At 39.8% G+C, this 19,562-nt stretch overlaps 1 protein-coding gene and 1 pseudogene across 1 annotated transcript in view; both read left to right on the top strand.

Moving 5' to 3' along the window:
- The window catches only part of LOC126176162 (putative fatty acyl-CoA reductase CG5065), a 184,522-nt gene that overhangs the window by 137,653 nt on the left and 27,307 nt on the right, over positions 1–19,562 (top strand). The window contains exons 7-8 of the mRNA XM_049923303.1: positions 3,010–3,244; positions 8,640–8,897. Of these exons, the coding sequence (XP_049779260.1) occupies positions 3,010–3,244; positions 8,640–8,897 (493 nt within the window). The remainder of the gene's footprint in view (positions 1–3,009; positions 3,245–8,639; positions 8,898–19,562) is intronic.
- On the top strand, positions 6,522–6,639 carry LOC126177333 (5S ribosomal RNA; annotated as a pseudogene).

Below are 19,562 nucleotides of genomic sequence, written 5' to 3' on the forward strand. Positions count from 1 at the left end.
AGTCACCCATGACTATTAAATTTTCATCTCCCTTCACTACCTAAATAATTTCTTTTATCTCATCATACAATTCATCAATTTCTTCATCATCTGCAGAGCTAGATGGCATATAAACTTGTACTTCTGTAGTAGGCGTGTTCTTCGTGTCTATCTTGGCCACAATAATGCCTTCACTATGCTGTTTGTAGTAGCGTACCCACACTCCTATTTTTTTTATTCATTATTAAACCTACTCCTGCATTACCCCTATTTGATTTTGTATTTATAACCCTGTATTCACCTGACCAAAAGTCTTGTTCCTCCTGCCACCGAACTTCACTAATTCTGACTATATCTAACTTTAACCTATCCATTTACCTTTTTAAATTTTCTAACTTACCTGCCCGATTAAGGGATCTGACATTCCACACACTGATCCGTAGAAGGCCAGTTTTCTTTCTCCTGATTACGACATCCTCTTGAGTAGTCCCCGCCCGGAGATCCGAATGGGGGACTATTTTACCTCTGGAATATTTTACCCATGAGGACGCCACCATCATTTAATCATACAGTAGAGCCGCATGCCCTCGGGAAAAATTACAGCTGTAGTTTCCCTTTGCTTTCAGCCATTCGCAGTACCACAACAAGAAGGCTGTTTTGGTTAGTGTTACAAGGCCAGATCAGTCAATCATCCAGACTGTTGCCCCTGCAACTACTGAAAAGGCTGCTGCCCCTCTTCAGGAACCACATGTTTGTCTGGCCTCTCAACAGATACCCCTCCGTTGTGGTTGCACCTATGGTACGGCTATCTGTATCGTTGAGGCACGCAAGCCTCCCCACCATCGGCAAGGTCCATGGTTCACGGGGGGAAATAATAATAATAATTTTAGATGTTTTATAATCATTATAAATAATAATGAAAATGATTATAAACCATCTAACATTCCACATAACACCTCCACTTTATGTTTTTTCCTTTTTTTTTCCTTTCTAGAAACACTCTACCCTCAAGTTACACTTAGCACAATACTAACACCTCTTCTTCTTTCTGAGCTCAACATTTCACTCATTATGGAGGGGTGCTGACTCAGTTTTTCATGATATCAAATGGGAAGTAGCGGTTCAGAAAAAGGCCCAGAGATCACCAGTGTGTGTGTGTGTGTGTGTGTGTGTGTGTGTGTGTGTGTGTGTGTGTGTGTGTAGAGGGAGTGAATTGTTATGAAACAATGTGTGTATAGTGTATGCAGTGACTGATAGTGAGATATGAGTCAACAGTGTGGCATTACATTATTTAATAAGTTATTTGTAAAAAGGTATTGTATACCAGAAGTAAAATCTAATGACTGTCTCTAACTAGAAGTCTGTAGATACATGTGTATACAAATTAGTTTATTTTAAACTGCTCTAAACTTGTAAATAGTTGTAAAAAAGATATCTACAGATGAATAAAGCTACTACTACTAATACTACTACTACTGCTACTGCTACCACTATTCTACAAATGAACCACAAGTTGCCACCTGCTTTACCTACGACTGTGCCTTCATATTCATTCCATTTCTATACCTACAACTTGTTACACCCAGGTATTTGTACGAATTTACCAATTCCATTTGTGATTGACTGATATTGTAGTCATAGGATATTATGTTTTTTTGTTTTGTGAAGTGCACCATTTTACATTTTTGAACATTCAAAGTCAATTGCCAACCTTTGCCCTACTTTGGAGTCTTATCAAGATCTGACTAGTAATTCATTATAGATACATCATCCATCAAAAGTCTGTGGTTACTATTGATATTATCTGCAAAGTTGTAAATATACAACCCATGATTAGTGAAGGTCCAAACCCACTTCCCTGGAGCACACACAAAGTTACTTTTGTATCTGGTGATGACTCCCCATCACATGCTGCATCCTCCATAACAAAAAATCCTCAATCCAGACACATATTTTGCTTGAGACCACATATGACCATACTTTTGATAATAAGCATACATGTGGTACTGATTTTTGGAAATCAAGAATACTGCATCTAACTGACTACCTTGAACAATGGCTTTCAGTATCATTCGAGAAAAGTGCGAGTTGGGTTTCACATGATTCATGTTTACAGAATCCTTGCCAGTTGGTATGATGGAGGTCATTCTATTTGAGATATCTCATTACAGCTGAAGCTGGATGTAATACCACTATCACTGGCAGTCCAGTCAGAGCTGCCCGTGGTAGTGGTCATGTGTACATGAGGTATGTGTGCTTGTGTGAAAGTGTGTGTCAATTTCTTTGCTGAAGAAGGCTTCGGCTGAAAGCTATAATGTGTACCGTAACTGTCTTTTCCTTGTGCCTGTCTGCAACTCAGTGGATCATCTTTATGGTGAGCAGAAATCTATAGTTTTCCTAATATTGTTGATAATCCAGCCAGGCATTTCCATTGTTTGATGAAATATATTTTGCTCAAAAATGAGTTTTATAGTAAAATGTGTAACTTGTGTTAATTAGTTGTAACGTCATTTATTATTTGTACTGAAACTTATGAATATCGTAAATTTGACACAGTCTGCCCATTCATGTCTATTGAATGATGCAGGTTTGATAATAAATTGTAATATCTTGACTTCTCACTCTGTCTTTTATCATCTCTGAACTGAAGCTGGTAATATGCTTACCAGTGTACTATCTTTGGCTTCCAACCCTGTCTAACCACTCATCCTTCACGTTGCCTCCCCTTGTCCTGATGGCAGGTGGGTCCCTCTTGTTGTGGAGTTTGAGAGCTCTGCCCTTCCTTTCTACACTTTCCCAGCTATTCCTTTTCTTCCCCGCAGAAGGAATGAATGGTTCCAAACACCAGGATTTTCATTCTATTATTTTTGTCTTCACACACCCATCTTTTAGTAGATACTGGTTCAACAGATGTTACTGTGTCTTGTTTGTAGTAAAGATAACTGAGCTGATGGTATTAGTTAGTACATAAAAAATGTAACCATTTCATTACTGTGACAATGAATTTATGTTCATTTTTTTTTAGACCAGACGAGATGCCTGTGTATAATTTATCAACATCATCTCTGGTGCAGATTACATGGGGTGAAGTATTAGAACGTGGACGTCAGATTGTGTATGAGAATCCATTTGAAGGTGCTGTTTGGTATCCTGATGGAAATATTCGTACAAATGAAACAGTACATTATCTTCATGTACTCCTATTTCACATATTTCCAGCTTATTTAATTGATTTTCTACTGCTGCTTACTCTGCAGAAGAGATTGTGAGTATGAGTTTTGTGTACTGTAAGTGTGTTATTTTCTTCCTTTCTTATGTGCTCTTTATTCTGACATAGTGCTACACTATTCACTTTCTAAATAATATTGATGTGTATATTACTAATTCAGCAATAATCTCAGTAAATTGAGAATAAATATTTTTACATGTTGGAATTAATACATTGTCTTCTGTGGAGAATGTGGAGCATATAACAACTGATTTATTTATTATTTGGATCAAAATAGCACCTAACTTCTATGTAATGTTTTGAGATTTAAAAAACTTTTTCGATTTGGCAGAGGGAAAAATAGCTGACTCATTAAACTTTTCAATGTGTTTTTTCTCTTCCATAGCAAAAAATACTTCCTATCACTATTAAATATTTCTCTTTATTCCATTTTGTTGCCTATCCACAACTTTAGGTTTATTCTTTTGTTCATTACTACTTTTCTTACAACAAAACAATGTGCTCAACTTTGTTTATAAAATACCTTTGTCTTCTTCTTCTACTTTTCTGGGATCTTCTTTTCTGCAATGTATCTGGCCTCAACAGAGTACTCATGCCAGTAACACCTGGTTTCTACCCTCTGCATTTATAAATAATCTAGGCTGCTAAAAAGGTTTCAAGTAAATTATATTTTTTACAATTTATGCCTTTCATGTAGTCACAGATTATTCTTGGAATGCATGTGATTTTGAGAATCTATATCTAATTGTGTTTCCATTTACACCTAAATATTTTGAAATTATCACTTTAGTTAAAGTATGCTCAACAACTCAGTTAACAAATGTCTGTCTAGTATTTTGTTTTAATGTAACAGGAATGAACTGAGTTCCTAATAGAGAGCACACTTTCTTTACTTTTTTCTTTAGTTTTCTATTAACTGATATAGAATTAATTATTTATCTTAGAATACAGACTGAAGAAATACAAATCTATGTTTATAATATTTGTAGATTAAGAGTAAGGTTTTCCAGAATTGATTGAAATTCTGAAGGTAACAAGGGTAAAATCCAGGTTATGTACAACTTGTTCAGACTTCAGACAGTTATATTGCTTGAAGTACATGAAAGAGAAGCTCTAGTTGATAAACAAATGTGAAAGCGTTTAGCCTGTCCCTATTTTATTCTATCTCTATGATCAAGCAAACAGTGAAGGAACCCTAGGGAAAATTTGGATGAGGAATTAGAGTTTAGAGAGAAGAAATAAAAAAATTGATGTTTGATGTTGAAATTGTAGTGTTATCAGACATGGCAGAGGACTTAGAAGATCAGTTGAACATAATAGATAGTGTCTTGAAAGAGGTTTACTGATTAATATCAACAAAAGGGGGAAAATGTTAGAAAGTAGTGAATAAAATCTTATGATGTTGACGAAACTACACAGTCCAGTCATATTAATGTGACCACCACCTATGTTCAATGTCAATATGCAGTAACCGGTCACAGATGGCAGGTGACAGGGCTAGCAGTGGTGGGTATTTTAAAGCATGTCGGGGGGGGGGGGGGGGGGGGGTACGTGGAAAACAGCACATTTGTTGTCATAATGCAGAAATGGAGTGATTTATCTGCCTTCCAAAAGGGCATGATCAGTTAGCTTTCAGGCCAAATGCGGAAGAATTTCCAAAATGGCTAAGTTTGTGAACAGCTCATGCTCCACTGTTTAAAGTATGCTATCCATGGCAAAGTCACCTACCCATAAATGGCACTAAGGCAGCTGTGGTGCACCATGAGCCACAGATGACAGGTGTAAACAATGGCAGGAGTGATATGTACAGGCAAATAGATGTGCAGCTGTTGAGCAACTGACCACCCAGCTAAAGCAAAGGGCTATCAAGAATGTCTCCTCAATGACTATTCAGCAAATGTTGTTGCATAAGGCCTCCACAGCAGGTGCCTGGTTCATGCATCCATGCTGACTGCTGTTTATCAATGGCAAAGGGTGGATTTTGCATGCCAGTACTGAAACTGGATGTCCACTGAGAGGCGACGTCTGGCTTTTTCAGATTAATCATGTTTTATGCTCAGTCAAACAATCATACAGTAATTGTCAGAAGAGTCCAGGCTGGAGGAGAGAGCATTTAGTCTGAGGAATGTTTTGTGGCATTCCCTGGGTGATTTAATCATTCTGGAAGGCACATTGGATCAAGACAAGTACCACATATCCTCGGGAGCCATGTCCGCCCCTACATGCAATTTGTTTATCCTTGGGATGATGGCATCTACCAGCAGCACAATGCAATGTGTCATACAGCTCATTGTGTACATGTGTGATTTGGAGAGAACCAGAATGAGTTAACTGTGCTCCTCTGGCCACCAAACTGCCTTGATTTAAGCCCAACTGAGAATTTGTAGGACCACCTTGATCAGGTTGTTTACACTACGCTTCCTGAACCAAGAAACGTAGCATAGCTGGCCACAATGCTGGAGTTGGCTTGGCTCCACATCCCTGTCAGTACCTTTCGGAACTTCCTCACATTGGCTCCAAAGTGGTCCATGCTGCAAAAGATGGTTATTTTGGCTTTCAACAGGGTTTCACATCAATGTGACTGGACAGTGTACATTAGGAAAAGAGATACTTAAGAAGTAGATGAGTTTTGCCATTTGAGCTGCAAATTAATTGATGGCAGACAAAGTAGAAGGAATGTAAAAGCAGACTGCCACTAACAAGAAAAGTGTTTCTAAAAAAGAGGAATCATTCAACATTTAATCCAAATGTAAGTGTTAGAAAGTCTTTTGCTAAGGTATTTGTCTCTAGTTTTGTCTTGCAATGAAGTAAAATGTGTATGATAGACAGTTCCAACAAGAAGGATATCAAAGCTTTTTTGGAAGATCTAAACCAGGAGCTTAGAATTTTTTGACCTTCGCTATCAGGTGGAGAAATGTAGGTAACAGGTCACATGTGCACTGGGATAGTGGAGTATGTGTGCAATGCACATCGCTTTTTTTTCTTTTTAGGTTAAACGAATCCCCCCCCCCCCCGCCTCCAGGATAGTGACGAGTGACGAATTGGCTCCAAAAATCAATGATAGACTAGTCACATTATTATCAAAGAAAATTGTTCCTTGCAGATCAGAAAAAGATAAGTTTAATATGATATTAGCGGGCTGCAGGAGCGTCCAAGGTGAGGTTGCAAAATTAGTGTCCCTCATTAAAAGTGAGTAAGTAGCAAAACAATCCTAAATACAAATTGGAATATTTAACATAAAGACAAGTTAGACACCAACGTCATTGGTGTATCTATTGCAGTAAAGATTTTGATAATATCTAGTGAGGTTATTACCAACGGCTTTGCCACAGTGGTAACACCAGTTCCCGTCAGATCACCGAAGTTAAGCGCTGTTGGGCTGGGCTAGCACTTGGATGGGTGACCATCTGGTCTGCCGAGCGCTGTTGGCAAGCGGGGTGCCCTCAGCCCTTGTGAGGCAAACTGAGGTGCTACTTGATTGAGAAGTAGTGGCTCCAATTTCGGAAACAGACGTATGGCCGGGAGAGCGGTGTGCTGACCACAAGCCCCTCCATATCCGCATCCAGTGATGCCTATGAGTTTAAGACGACATGGCGGCTGGTCAGTACCATTGGGCCTTCATAGCCTGTTTGGGAGGAGAGTTTAAGGAGATTATTACATCCAAATATGAAATAAACTGGGTGAAGTTAAGCACACCATCAGGTAGCTTGTGGAGTATAGGTGTAGGTGTAGATATGGTACTATAGAAGAATGCTGAAGATTGGATGACTATATTACATAACTAATGAAGAGGTACTGAAATTGAGGAGGAAAAAAATGGTACTAATTGACTAAAAAGAGGATTGGTTAATAGAATCCATCCTGAAGCTTTGAAGGATCAAAGATTGTGAATCTGGTACTGGAGGAAAATGTGGGGATGGTTGGGGAGGGGGCTTAAAATTGTGGAGGCAGATGATAGCTTGACTACAGTCACTAGGTTCAGATGGATGTAGGTTGCTGCAGTTTTGAGGATTGCAGAGCTGAGGAAGCTTGCACAGGATAGACTAGTAAGGAAAGGTGCATTAAACCTGTCTTTGGACTGAAGACCACACAAACAACTGATTCAATGGGTATGATAGCATACAAAATAAAGGACAAAATTCAGTTATTTTGTTTGTGTGAAGCCTCTTGTGTTTGACTGCACTATTGGTGCAACTAACTGGAAGCCGTAACTACTGCAAACTACCTAGGAGTAATCATGTGGAGCAACATATAGTGGAATGATAACATAAAACAAATAATAGGAGACACAGATTTCTGGCTGAGATTTATAGAAAAAATCTTAATGAAATGTAATTCATCCATGAAATAAGTGGCTTACAAAATAATTCTTCGACCTATTACTAAGTTTTGCTCATCAGTCTGAGACCTTTACCAAGGCACTATGCATCACGGAGAGGTTTACTGTTGAAATTCTGAGAGTGTACATCCCACAGAGAATGAGGCTACACATTACTTCCTCCCATATAAGGCTTGTAAAATGACCCCTGCGATAAAATCTAAGAAATCATACCTAATACAGAGATTTATTTATTCTTCCATTCATGAATGAAAAAGGGAAAGGAGAACACATACTGGCACCGGAAGTACCCTCTGCCACACACCACGAGGTGGCTAGCAGAGTATGGATGTAGACGTAGATGTAAACAGGATGCACAGCTGGGCACAAAGAGAATAAAATAGGTGTCGTCATTTCTCACTTCAGTTACCAAAATTAACTTGATCACCACTTCTACTTCTGCTGCTTTTTCATTTGAAACAGGAAAAGTTTGAGCACATATTGACATTTCAGAAATTGTGTAGGTTTAAGTATTTTAACCTGGAAATTAAAGAATTACTTGCAATTTAAATTTTAGTGTTGTTGTGTATTCCTAAGTGAGTTAAATATTTTTATGAATAAAGAAAAAAATTACATCAATCCTAAGAACTCTCAATCTCTAAGAATACCGTACTCTTTTTTTGTGATAATTACCTATTCAATTCTGTAAAACTATGACAAGTGGTCTCTTCAAATTTGTTACCCTAACAAACCCCCCCCCCCCCCCCCCCCCCAAAAAAAAAAAAGAAAAAAAAAAGCCGTTACTCCCACTACATTCCCTTTTAATTATTGTTATTGATAGAATGGAAGTGGTGGGAGTAGCTCTCCCTCACCACCTGTATCACTGTGGAAACATGAATAAATTCCAGTTATTCAATAGTCTTGTATAGTATATCACTTTCCTTTTTCATTATGTTGACACTGAAGATACAAATGAGTAGATGTGTGTTAGTTGTTTCTCATGCAAGTGATGTTTTTTTCTTTCCAATTATGCTGTAGCAGGACACAAAATGATTAGTCTTTATTCAGTCTATGTAAAATTTCTTTATTTTATTTATGTCTGATTTGTTCCAGCATGGTGAAGCTCCAGAACAGAATAAGCAATGGATTGAAGGTGCTGCAGTACTTTACATTGAGGCAATGGAATTTTGACAATAAGGAGATTCTTGCACTATGTAGTCGCATGACAAAAGAGGATTGTGAAACATTTTATATGGCAAATGTTGAGTATGATGTTGATAGTTATCTGCTGTCATGTGTTCTTGGTGCAAGGCAATTCTGCATGAAAGAGCCATTATCTTCACTTCCAAGAGCCAGGCGGCACCTAAAAATGTAAGTTCATTGCTATTGCAAGATTATGTTGTGATAAACTAATATATTAGTGCCTTTTGTATCACAGTTCTTACTAATTAATTTGTTATATGAACTGGGTCAAGTAGCAATCTTGACTATGGTAGAAAAATGGAATGGGCAGAGAAAAGGGGGCATGATGGAAGTGGGTCAAGAAAGTCTGTGCTGGGTTGGAGTGAGTTAGTACTTCGCCTGTGCAAGGGCAAATTGGGAAAATGCTAGTTGGAGCATTTACATAAAAAACGAAAATATGGGGGAGGGGGGTTACATAGTAAGAGAATGAGCAGAAAGGGAATGAAAATGTTCAGATGATTGAGCTGTAGATTGAGAGGAGGGGGTATAGAAGGAATATAAAGACTACTAGATGTTGTGGTCAGGAGGTTACAATAACAAAGGAAATGTTGTAGGAAGAATTCCCTCCTGTACAGTTCAGAAAAACAGGTGTATGGAGCAGTAGGGGAAAGCCATTGAGAACAAATAGATCAGTTGCACATAGTTCCAATTCTGTAGCATAGTTGATCTTTGGGCATAGTTCATGTACGTGGATGGTATGATCATTGTTAAACACAATATAATGGGGTGATGCAGTTACAGCAAAGATGTGGCTATTTTCACAGGTGACTCTGCCATTGATGGGATACACTAGTGACAGGGCCAAAACAGGAGATGGTTGGCAGATGTGAGAGTCAGATATTGCCTCTGGGACTCCCAAAGGGTTATGATCCTTGAAACAAAGGAACTGGAGAGAGAGAGAGAGAGAGAGAGAGAGAGAGAGAGAGATTTGGGGACAAGGTTGGGAGTTTGGTTTTATTCTGTGAAGACAGTCTTGGTTTTATTCTGTGAATACAGTCACTATACTGCATTTGGTCAAATTGAAGCTGTAACACTAAGCTTGAGCTTTACGTAAGCTGAAGAGGGTTTGCCATCTGCTGAAAGGATAAAAGTACTTCTGAGTAGTGGTATGGTTATCAAGTCTATAAAGATAAACTGACCCTAGAATTTTTCTATGAGTATATACATAATATGTCCCCAACAAACATTCTTGTGTGACAACAGGCTATGTATTTGAGAGTATATAAGTGAAAATACAATATACCGACGTCAGTAATGTGACTATTTTCAGAATGAGTCAATGGATGGAGGAAACTGAGAGAGTTAAAAAAAAAAAAAAGGCTTTATTGTGGGAGTTTACAAGTTTGGGAATTCTATCAGAGAAATTTTGCAGGATCTACTTATGCTGAGCTCCACTATTAATAATGTTATTGTAAGTGTCATGGAAACACTAAACCCAGCCATCAGTGTTGTAGGTCTAAGAAATTATATGAAACAGACTGCAATTTTAAAATGTACTGTGCAAATATACTACGACATCATTGTGAGCTACTGCAAGGGGACTCTGTTAGAGCTTTAGTATCAAACCACATACCATATGAATTCATCCAGAAATCCAACTAATTCATAGAGTTTCACAAAAGAAGAAAATGAATTTGGTGGGAGTCAGTGGAAAGCCTCCCCCAAAGATTAAATGCTGCAATGGTTAAACAAGTCATATACACTATTAGTTACATTTCTGGTCTCATTGGAAGGAACAGCAATGGGTGCAAGGAGAGCCTTATTTTTTTTACACACCAAAGCAAAAAATATATTATCATTATTAGTTGTAAGTTCTGAAAGGTCTCTCGACAATGGTGGGTAGAAGCTTGCCAATAAAAACAAGAATGCATGTCAGAAAAAACTGAAACCCACTGGAAAGCACTGGTATCAGTAAATAAAGAAGTAATTTATCTCTTGTCTGTGTGATGTGTATCAGAGGCACATATACAGTGAAAAATATGCCAGTTCCAAGTACAACTTGCGTAACACAATGGGTAGTGTCTAATAAGGCAAGCCCTGTTGCATAACACCCTTTTTATGTGCCAATAATTACTCATGTCTATAAGTTAAGGGATGTTGCTATCAGAGGAGCAACACAACATGTGTGGTAAGAGATGTCTTGACAATGCTGTCTACTGATGTTTTGGAAAACTGGGCATTAACTGTCAAGGCAGTTATCGTGTGTAGTGACCTTCTCCCCTCTCCCACCCAGTGGTATACAGAACATTAGTATGGTATGTGCAGCACCTGGCTCTGCAAACACTGGATCAGATAGTGTAGCCTGGCTTGCAGTAATGCAGCCAGTTGCTGAACAAGTGTCCTCCAGAGGTCAGCAATGATCCATGTTGATGATCCTTGGTCTGTAATCCTCTGGCCTTGAATGTCCCATATATGTACAGTCAGATTTAACTTTGGAGAGTGAGCTGACCAGTCTAGACACATTATTTCCTCATGTAGCTGGCTAGTTCTATCTGGTTGGCAATTAAAATCCCTCAGATGGAGGTCAGGTTGATAAATACCATGAAAGAGTCACATACATTGTTACACAATGTCATCCCTACAGACTGCAGCTGTCAGTAGGAAACACTTGTATCGGAGTACATATCCTAACCCAGACAAGAACAGTGGTGACACCATATTAATACCTTTTGTAACAGTGCAAATCAGAGATTCATAGGATGTACAATGATAGAATTGTTAAAATCTCCTATAATACACACACACACACACACAACTTGCACATACACTGTGTGTGTGTGTGTGTGTGTGTGTGTGTGTGTGTGTGTGTGTGTGTGTGAAGGCCTTGTTGTCCAAAAGTTCATGTTCTGCAGTGTTTTATTGTGCTTAACTGCAGCTTAGCATCTCAGCTATATGGTGAGCAGCAACTATCCTTTTCGTCATCTTGAAAATATTAGTTGTCCAGAACAAACAGATGGAAAATCTTTGATTCCATATAGGAACTTATGTCTAATCTTGAAGAGCTCAATTTTTTTATGTCTATGTCTCATTTGAATTCACGGCAAAATTTAAATTATTTACATAACCTTTTTCAGTTTGTATACAGAAATAATGCTGCAATAAGGTGTAATTTCTTTTGTTTTTTTCCCCACAATTGACATTGTTTTTCACACTTATGCCCATATAAAGCTAATAATGTGCAATGGCACAAGACTCATCAGAATATCTCTGAAAAGCTATAGAATCACTATTGACATAACTAGAGTCTATTCCCATAATTACATTGTGATAGGAAGTCAGTATTTTCCGTAATAAAATTTTCAAGTTTACAATTGTTCATTTTTGATGCTTTTATCACACTAGGACTGTCTTTTAATATTCAAAACTTCTGACAATACAGTGTACTGAAATGACACAAATAAATTAATATTCTCTCTTTTCAAAATTAAGTATTTAGCATTATTTGTCAATATTCTGTAAGAACACTGTTAATCATTAGATGTCATTAATCTTTAAGTCTCTCTTTTCTGTTTAGCAGTTTTGAATGATTGCTGTAACTTGTCATTCAATTCTTGTTTCGTCTCGGTCACCCACAAATCATAAAACGGAATGCACTCAGTTACCTAAGACTGCTCCAAGCAGATCTCCCCTCCTAAACAATTAGAATAATGTATCAGCCTGTGCCCTCTCCATGGGACACCACCTTGTCTGAGTACTTACCATGTGGGCAGAGAGGCTTGCACGTGCACATGAAGCTGCGATCTATGCCAGATGTAGTGCCACTACTGGCAAGGTCTCTCATGCCAGACAGGCTTCAGTGGATGAACCAGACAGTGTGTGTCCCACAACCCCCCATCACTCCCACATCCAGTCACATAGTTAATTCCCCAGATATCCAATCCAGGGTGTGATGTGATCCATACTGATGAGTGCATAGCACTTGGGAAAATGTGTCATTAATGGAGCCTCAGGGATACCGGGTAACCTCCCTAAGAAATGCCGTGTACCGTGTGGGGTGCTGTAGTCTCAACCAGATAGATCCCCAATTCTCATGGACCAAAATGGAGAACACGAAAAATAAAACAAAAACTGTGGGACTTGATGAGATCTCAAACATGCAAGCATTGGGACTGGAACTGACAGAAGCTGTTTCCACAACTGGACTGGGTGATAGACCAGTTCAAGAAGTAGAAACTCGTATGAGAAGTTGGACCAGGTCGAGATCAAATTCTTGTCTGGGGCCCAAAGGAGGGAGGGAGAAAAAAAAAAAAAAAAAAAAAAAAAAAGCACACCAACCCTGTCCAGAGTGGAGAGGGTAACCTGACCCTTTCTACCTTTAAGGCATATAAGGCATGGAACAAGGGAAGGGGCTAGTACACCAGCTTCTCAGGATAAACAGATCCAGAAAAGGCCAAGGGGCAGGAGACAGTAAAACAGTAAAATAGCCCTATAGTACAGATCCAGAAAAGGCCAAGGGGCAGGAGACAGTAAAACAGTAAAATAGCCCTATAGTACTGCAGTCTCAATACTCAGGATGGTAGCTATCCAACAGGGACATACACTGCACTTTGGAGTGGATGGATGTTGTTCAGAGCTTCTCTCTGAAAAGATTTGGGGTAGGGGAGAGTAGACATTCTGGAATGTCTGTCTGGACATGTAGCTCACATCTGTCTGTTAGGAGATGGGAACAGAGGATTGGCTTATGATGTGGTGCCCTTGATGTATCCATGTGAGGTAGCAAAGCTACTGATCAAGCAAGAGGCTGAGCTCTTCAAGACTACAAAGTCATCAGTTTGCCTACCAAAACTTTAAAGTCTCTGTTCAAGAAAGTAAGGATGCAGAACCGAAGGTCTCAACAGAGGGTTGGAGGGCAGTCTACCAAAAGGTTGCACCAGATGGCCAAATCCTTGTGGTGAAAGTCAGGGAAAAATCCCTGATGGTAATGGGAACATATGACCTGAAATTTTACTTAGAGTTCTTGCAAGTTGCTGTTAGGATAATCAAATACATTGGAAGCAAACATAGTGGCAAGCTGGAGGCTTCAAGTGTTGCAGATAAACCTGCAACACAATGGAAGTTTTCTGGGAAGACAGGAATCCTTTCTATATGAAGAGGCATTTCATGCCTTGGAGAAAATGGAGGTAAGTTGACTTAAGTCAAAAATCTAAAGAACTTCAGAACATACACTATATGATCAAAAGCATCTGGTCACCTGACTGAAAAGACTTACAAGTTCATGGCACCCTCCATCAGTAATGCTGGAATTCAGTATGGTGTTGGCCCACCCTTAGCCTTGATGACAGCTTCCACTCTCACAGGAACACATTCAACCATACATTCAACCGGGTGCTGAAAGGTTTCTTGGGAAATGGCAGCCTATTCTTCACAGAGTGCTGCACTGAGGAGAGGTATCGATGTCACTCGGTGAGGCTGGCCATGAAGTCAGTGTTCCAAAACATCCCAAAGGTCTTCTATAGGATTCAGGTCAGGATGGTGCAGGCCAGTCCATTACAGGGATGTTATTGTCATATAACCACTCTGCCTTACGCCATGCATTATGAACAGGTGCTTGATTGTGTTGAAAGATGCAGTCGCCATCCCCGAATTGCTTTTCAACAGTGGGAAACAAGAAGGTGCTTAAAACATCAATGTAGGCCTATGCTGTGGTTGTGCCATGCAAAACAACAAGGGGTGCAAGCCCCCTCCATGAAAAACATGACCACACCATAATAACCATACCATAATACCACTGCTTCCAAATTTTACTGTTGGCACTACAAACATTGGCAGATGACGTTCACCAGGAATTTGCCATACCCACACCCTGCCATCAGATCGCCACATTGTGTACCATGATTTATCACTCCACACAACGTTTTTCCACTGTTCAATTGTCCAATGTTTACGCTCCTTACACCAAGCAAAGCGTCATTTGGCATTTACTGGTGTGATGTGCGGCTTATGAGCAGCCGCTCGACCATGAAGTCCAAGTTTTCTCACCTCCTGCCTAACTGTCATAGTACTTGCAATGAATCCTGATGCAGTTTAGAATTCCTGTGTGATGGTCTGGATAGATGTCTGCCTATTACACATTACAACCATCTTTAGTTGTTGGCAGTCTCTGTCAGTCAACAGACGAGGTCGGCCTGTATGTTTTTGTGCTGTACGTGACCCTTCACGAAACTTCCTGGCAGATTAAAACTGTGTGCCAGACCGAGACTCGAACTTGGGACCTTTGCCTTTCACGGGCAAGTGCTCTACCAACTGAGCTACCCAAGCACGACTCACGCCCCATCCTCACAGCTTTAATTCTGCCAGTGCCTCATCTCCTACCTTCCAAACTTCACAGAAGCTCTCCTGTGAATCTTGCAGAACTAGCACTCCTGGAAGAAAGGATATTGTGGAGACATGGCTTAGCCACAGCCTGGGGATTGTTTCTAGAATGAAATTTTCACTCTACAGCAGAGTGTGCGCTGATATGAAACTTCTTGGCAGATTAAAACTGTGTGCCGGACTGAGACTCGAACTTGGGACCTTTGCCTTTTGCGGGCAAGCGCTCTACCAACTGAGCTACCCAAGCACGACTCACGCCCTGTCCTCACAGCTTTAATTCTGCCAGTACCTCGTCTCCTACCTTCCAAACTTCACAGAAGCTCTCCTGCGAACCTTGCAGAACTAGCACTCCTGGAAGAAAGGATATTGCGGAGACATGGCTTAGCCACAGCCTGGGGGATGTTTCTAGAATGAAATTTTCACTCTACAGCAGAGTGTGCACTGATATGAAACTTCCTGGCAGTTTTAATCTGGCAGGAAGTTTCATATCAGCGCACACTCCGCTGTAGAGTGAAAATTTCATTCTAGTGTCCCTTCACGTTTCCACTTCACTATCACATCAGAAACAGTAGGCCTAGGGATATTTAGGAATGTGGAAATCTCATGTACAGGTGAATGACACAAGTGACACTCTGTCACCTGATCACATTCGAAGTCTGTGAGTTCTGCAGAGCACCCCGTTCTGCCTTCTCACAATATGTAATGATTACTGAGGTCGCTGATGTGGAGTACCTGGCAGTAGGCGGCAGGACAATGCACCTAATATGAAAAATGTACGTTTTTGGGGGTGTCTGGATACTTTTGAGCACATAGTGTATATTTTTGTTAGGAATGGAATTTGATTCATGTTGATGGCAGACTTCTGTTCCAGGGACTTAGTGACCATCAGGGTGAAAAAATGTGAGGAAGAAAGCACAAGGGAAATTGTAATTGCCTCAGCTTACCTTCCTTATTAGGACATTACTCCTCTTTCCTAGGAAGTGAGATGACTGGTAGATAGCTGCTCACAGTAGACTGAACAACTGGTGGCTCACTTCTTTCTTCTAGGCCCACAGGCATAGAAGAAAGAAAGAAGTAACTGACCTAACGATTGGGGCCCACTCAAAAGGGTGGTTATGTCAAACAATGGCATGTGATGATATCTGACCACATGTATATTAAGTTTGAATTGCAAATGGATGTTAAAAAGGCTATCACCTATAGAAATCCAAGGAAAAGGGACTGGGACTCATATAGAAAAGACCTAAACTCATGCTTATCTGAAGTCAGAATTTTGATGAGGAACCCAGCAGATTTTAAGGAACTAGCAGATGCAATGGCATCTGTCATTATGACCTCATATTTACAAAACTGCCCAATCATCAAGAAATGCACAAACACAAATATACCTTGGTGGAACAGAAATTTGGACGTACAAAGGGAGCAGTTAAGAAGACTGTTCAACCCTGCAAGAAGGAAAGGACAATGGGCAAAATATCAAGAGGACCTTGTCAAATACAATCTTCTGATCAAACCTGGAAGGTATTCTGTGAGGAAGTGGAAGGTACAGCTACTTGCACTAGACGTCATAAAATCCTCACTAGAATGCCAGCTAATCCAGGAGGGTATTCTAAGGAAGGAGGAGGGTGGATGTACAAGGACTGTGATTGAGACACTGGATATGCTCCTAGAGACTCACTTCCCTCAATGTCCTCTGGCACATAGCACATAGCAGGAGGCAGTCCCATAGAGTCACTGATTTACAGGTAATCAAAGGGAAAACTGGGAATCCACCAGAGAATGGGCTGATTTCAAAAAAGACCAGTGAGCAGTGGAAACTTCACCAGCTTTTGGGAAGGTAGAAAAAGCTTTCAGGAAATAGCTCTGTGCATCTTTCTGGGTACTGAGGAGCCTTTTAGCATTATGACCTTCATATCCATGGTTAGAACTGCAAAAGAGCATGGCATTGTGACCAGGTGAATTAAGACCAGCCTAAGTAGAAGAAAGATAGAAACTGCCACAATAAATGAGAAAATGATCATTGACACCACCAAGGGTTGTCCACAAGGAGGGCTCCCCAATGCAAAACTGATCCTGGAAACAGGATCTAAGGGTTATTCTCAAGAAAACTGTTATAGTACCATTCACGAGGAAATAAATCCAGCACATATGCTGGAATCTCAAACTCTTTGATAAAACTCTGCCGGTAGACAGGGTAGTGAAGTATCTATGGGTAACCCAGGATGTGAAACTTATCACGAACCTCTCAAGGAAAAAATATATGTTCCGAAGCAAAAAGTACTCTTAGGAGCATTAGAAGGGCCTGTGGTAAAAGCTGGGTCTAAACCGAAGGATATGTACTGGATATACATCATTGTAATAGGACCTATGGTATTTTAGGGGCAACAGTGTGGCAGAATAAAGTAGAACAGAAGGTACCAAGTAAGGAGTTTAGCAAGGTACAGAGATTGGCCTGTTTAGGCATAACAGGCAGAATTAGCAGCACATCTACTGTCAAAATAGAGTCTATACTGAACAAGCACCCATTATGCCTTTGGGTAACAATAGAGGCAGTGGCATGGGTATACAGGCTAAAAACTGGACGTAACTGCATTCATTTAGGATATCCAGAATCTCACATGAAAATAGTGACTGTATTAAATATAGGAATAGCTGAGGAAATGCCTGCTGACCATACAATAACTTCAAGCTGCTTCAACAAACTACATAGTGAAACACTTGGAAGAAAGGAGCAGAGGAAGAATGAACCACAACGCCATTCAAGAGACACAGTCTGGTTTACTGACATATCGAAAACAGATGATAGTGCTGGGGCCAGAGTACACAAGGTAAAGCCTAGACTAGAGAGAGCATTCTCTCTAGGGAAGCCAGTCATAGTATTTCAGGTGGAAATATCCGCTATCAGAGTGTGCATGAAGGATAATTTGCATATGTGCTACAAGGATTGTAGTGTTTATATTTATTCAGACAGCCAAGCAGCTCAGAAATTTCTGCCAGTCACTGCAATAAGATCAAAGATCAATGCAGAATGCCATTAAGCCCTTGGGAGTCTAGGGTAAAGCAGCAGGTTACAGCTGCTGGCTGTCCATAGTCACTCAGCTATTAGTGACAGTGAACAAGCTGATAGGCTAGCCATGACAGGTGTGATGACTCCATGTATTGGATCAGAACCTGTCCAAAACATCACTAAGGTAATGGTAAAATCAAAACAATAACTGAATCAGCAGGCAGTGCATAGAATATTGAACTATGGTCCTAAACCAAAAACATACCAAGCTAATGACACTGAAGCCATGTTTCAAGAGAAGTTCTGTAATCCTGGGCTGGAACAGGAAACAGATTGAACTCATGGTAGGACTCATGACTGGCCATGAGAACTTGAAGAGACTCTTACACATGATGGGTATAGAGGAAGAAACCCCTGACTGTTGACTATGTGGTGAGGAGGATGAAACTGCACCACATCTAATATTCCAAAGGTACAAAGACATAGAATAAATGGGTCATTAGAGCCTGAAGAAATCATGTCTAATGAGGAAATACTAAAAGGTGTCCTACTGCTTGTTAAGGGTACCACATGGCTTTGATAGAATCACAGAGAGCAAAACCAGACAATAAATTCAGTTTTGGTGGACACTGTTGTTCTTGTATCACTGCATTCATCGAATCAAATTAAATTGGCTGTGCTATCTGATACCATAAAATTTTATGGCGAGTTCAATATTGCATATTCCATTCATTAGCACTTGTGTTCCGCATTAAAATGTCAGATACTGAATAAATTTAATCCAAGCTCGGTGCTATATATACCTGGACTCCCAAAACTATTGACGCATCTTTAATCACCAGGACCAAGATCATCAACCATTAATAACCACCTCATGAACATAATTTGGTCCTGTGACATCTTGTGTAGATATAAGACAAGTCAAAATATAATGCAGAGATAAACATTACAAATTTTTCACATGGGGCCAATACAGAAATTAACCATGATTTCACATTCATTCTAAGTTACATTTACTGCATGTATAATCGATCCAATATTCAGATTGAATATTTGACTCTCCACCTGTCCTCATCTAGTTCAGACTTACAGTGTAGCATCAGTTTTCTTCCATCAGGTAATATAGGATGCTACCCTTGGCCAATAATCCAGATACAGTGGTGGAAATTCAAGAACAGTACTCTATTAATGCAAAGTAAAACCCATTACTAGACCATTAAGCAGGCAAAAGAACAATGTTTTTTTAATAATAAGTGTGTTTTTGGTTGAAGATGTTAGTCACTGGTATGACGGCCAGTTGCTTCTCATTTGGTTCTCTTTGGGGTCCCACTGGGTACCTGGAAAGGAGAAGGCAACATCACCCCGCGATGGCCGTCCTGATTTCTCACTATACTTCTACAACAGTGTTATGCATACAAACATTAGTGCAACATAATCATACAACACAATAAACACATCATGTAAAGAAAATTAAC

Source organism: Schistocerca cancellata, chromosome 3 (genome assembly GCF_023864275.1).
Source record: "Schistocerca cancellata isolate TAMUIC-IGC-003103 chromosome 3, iqSchCanc2.1, whole genome shotgun sequence".
In the NCBI taxonomy this organism is placed as follows: domain Eukaryota; kingdom Metazoa; phylum Arthropoda; class Insecta; order Orthoptera; family Acrididae; genus Schistocerca; species Schistocerca cancellata.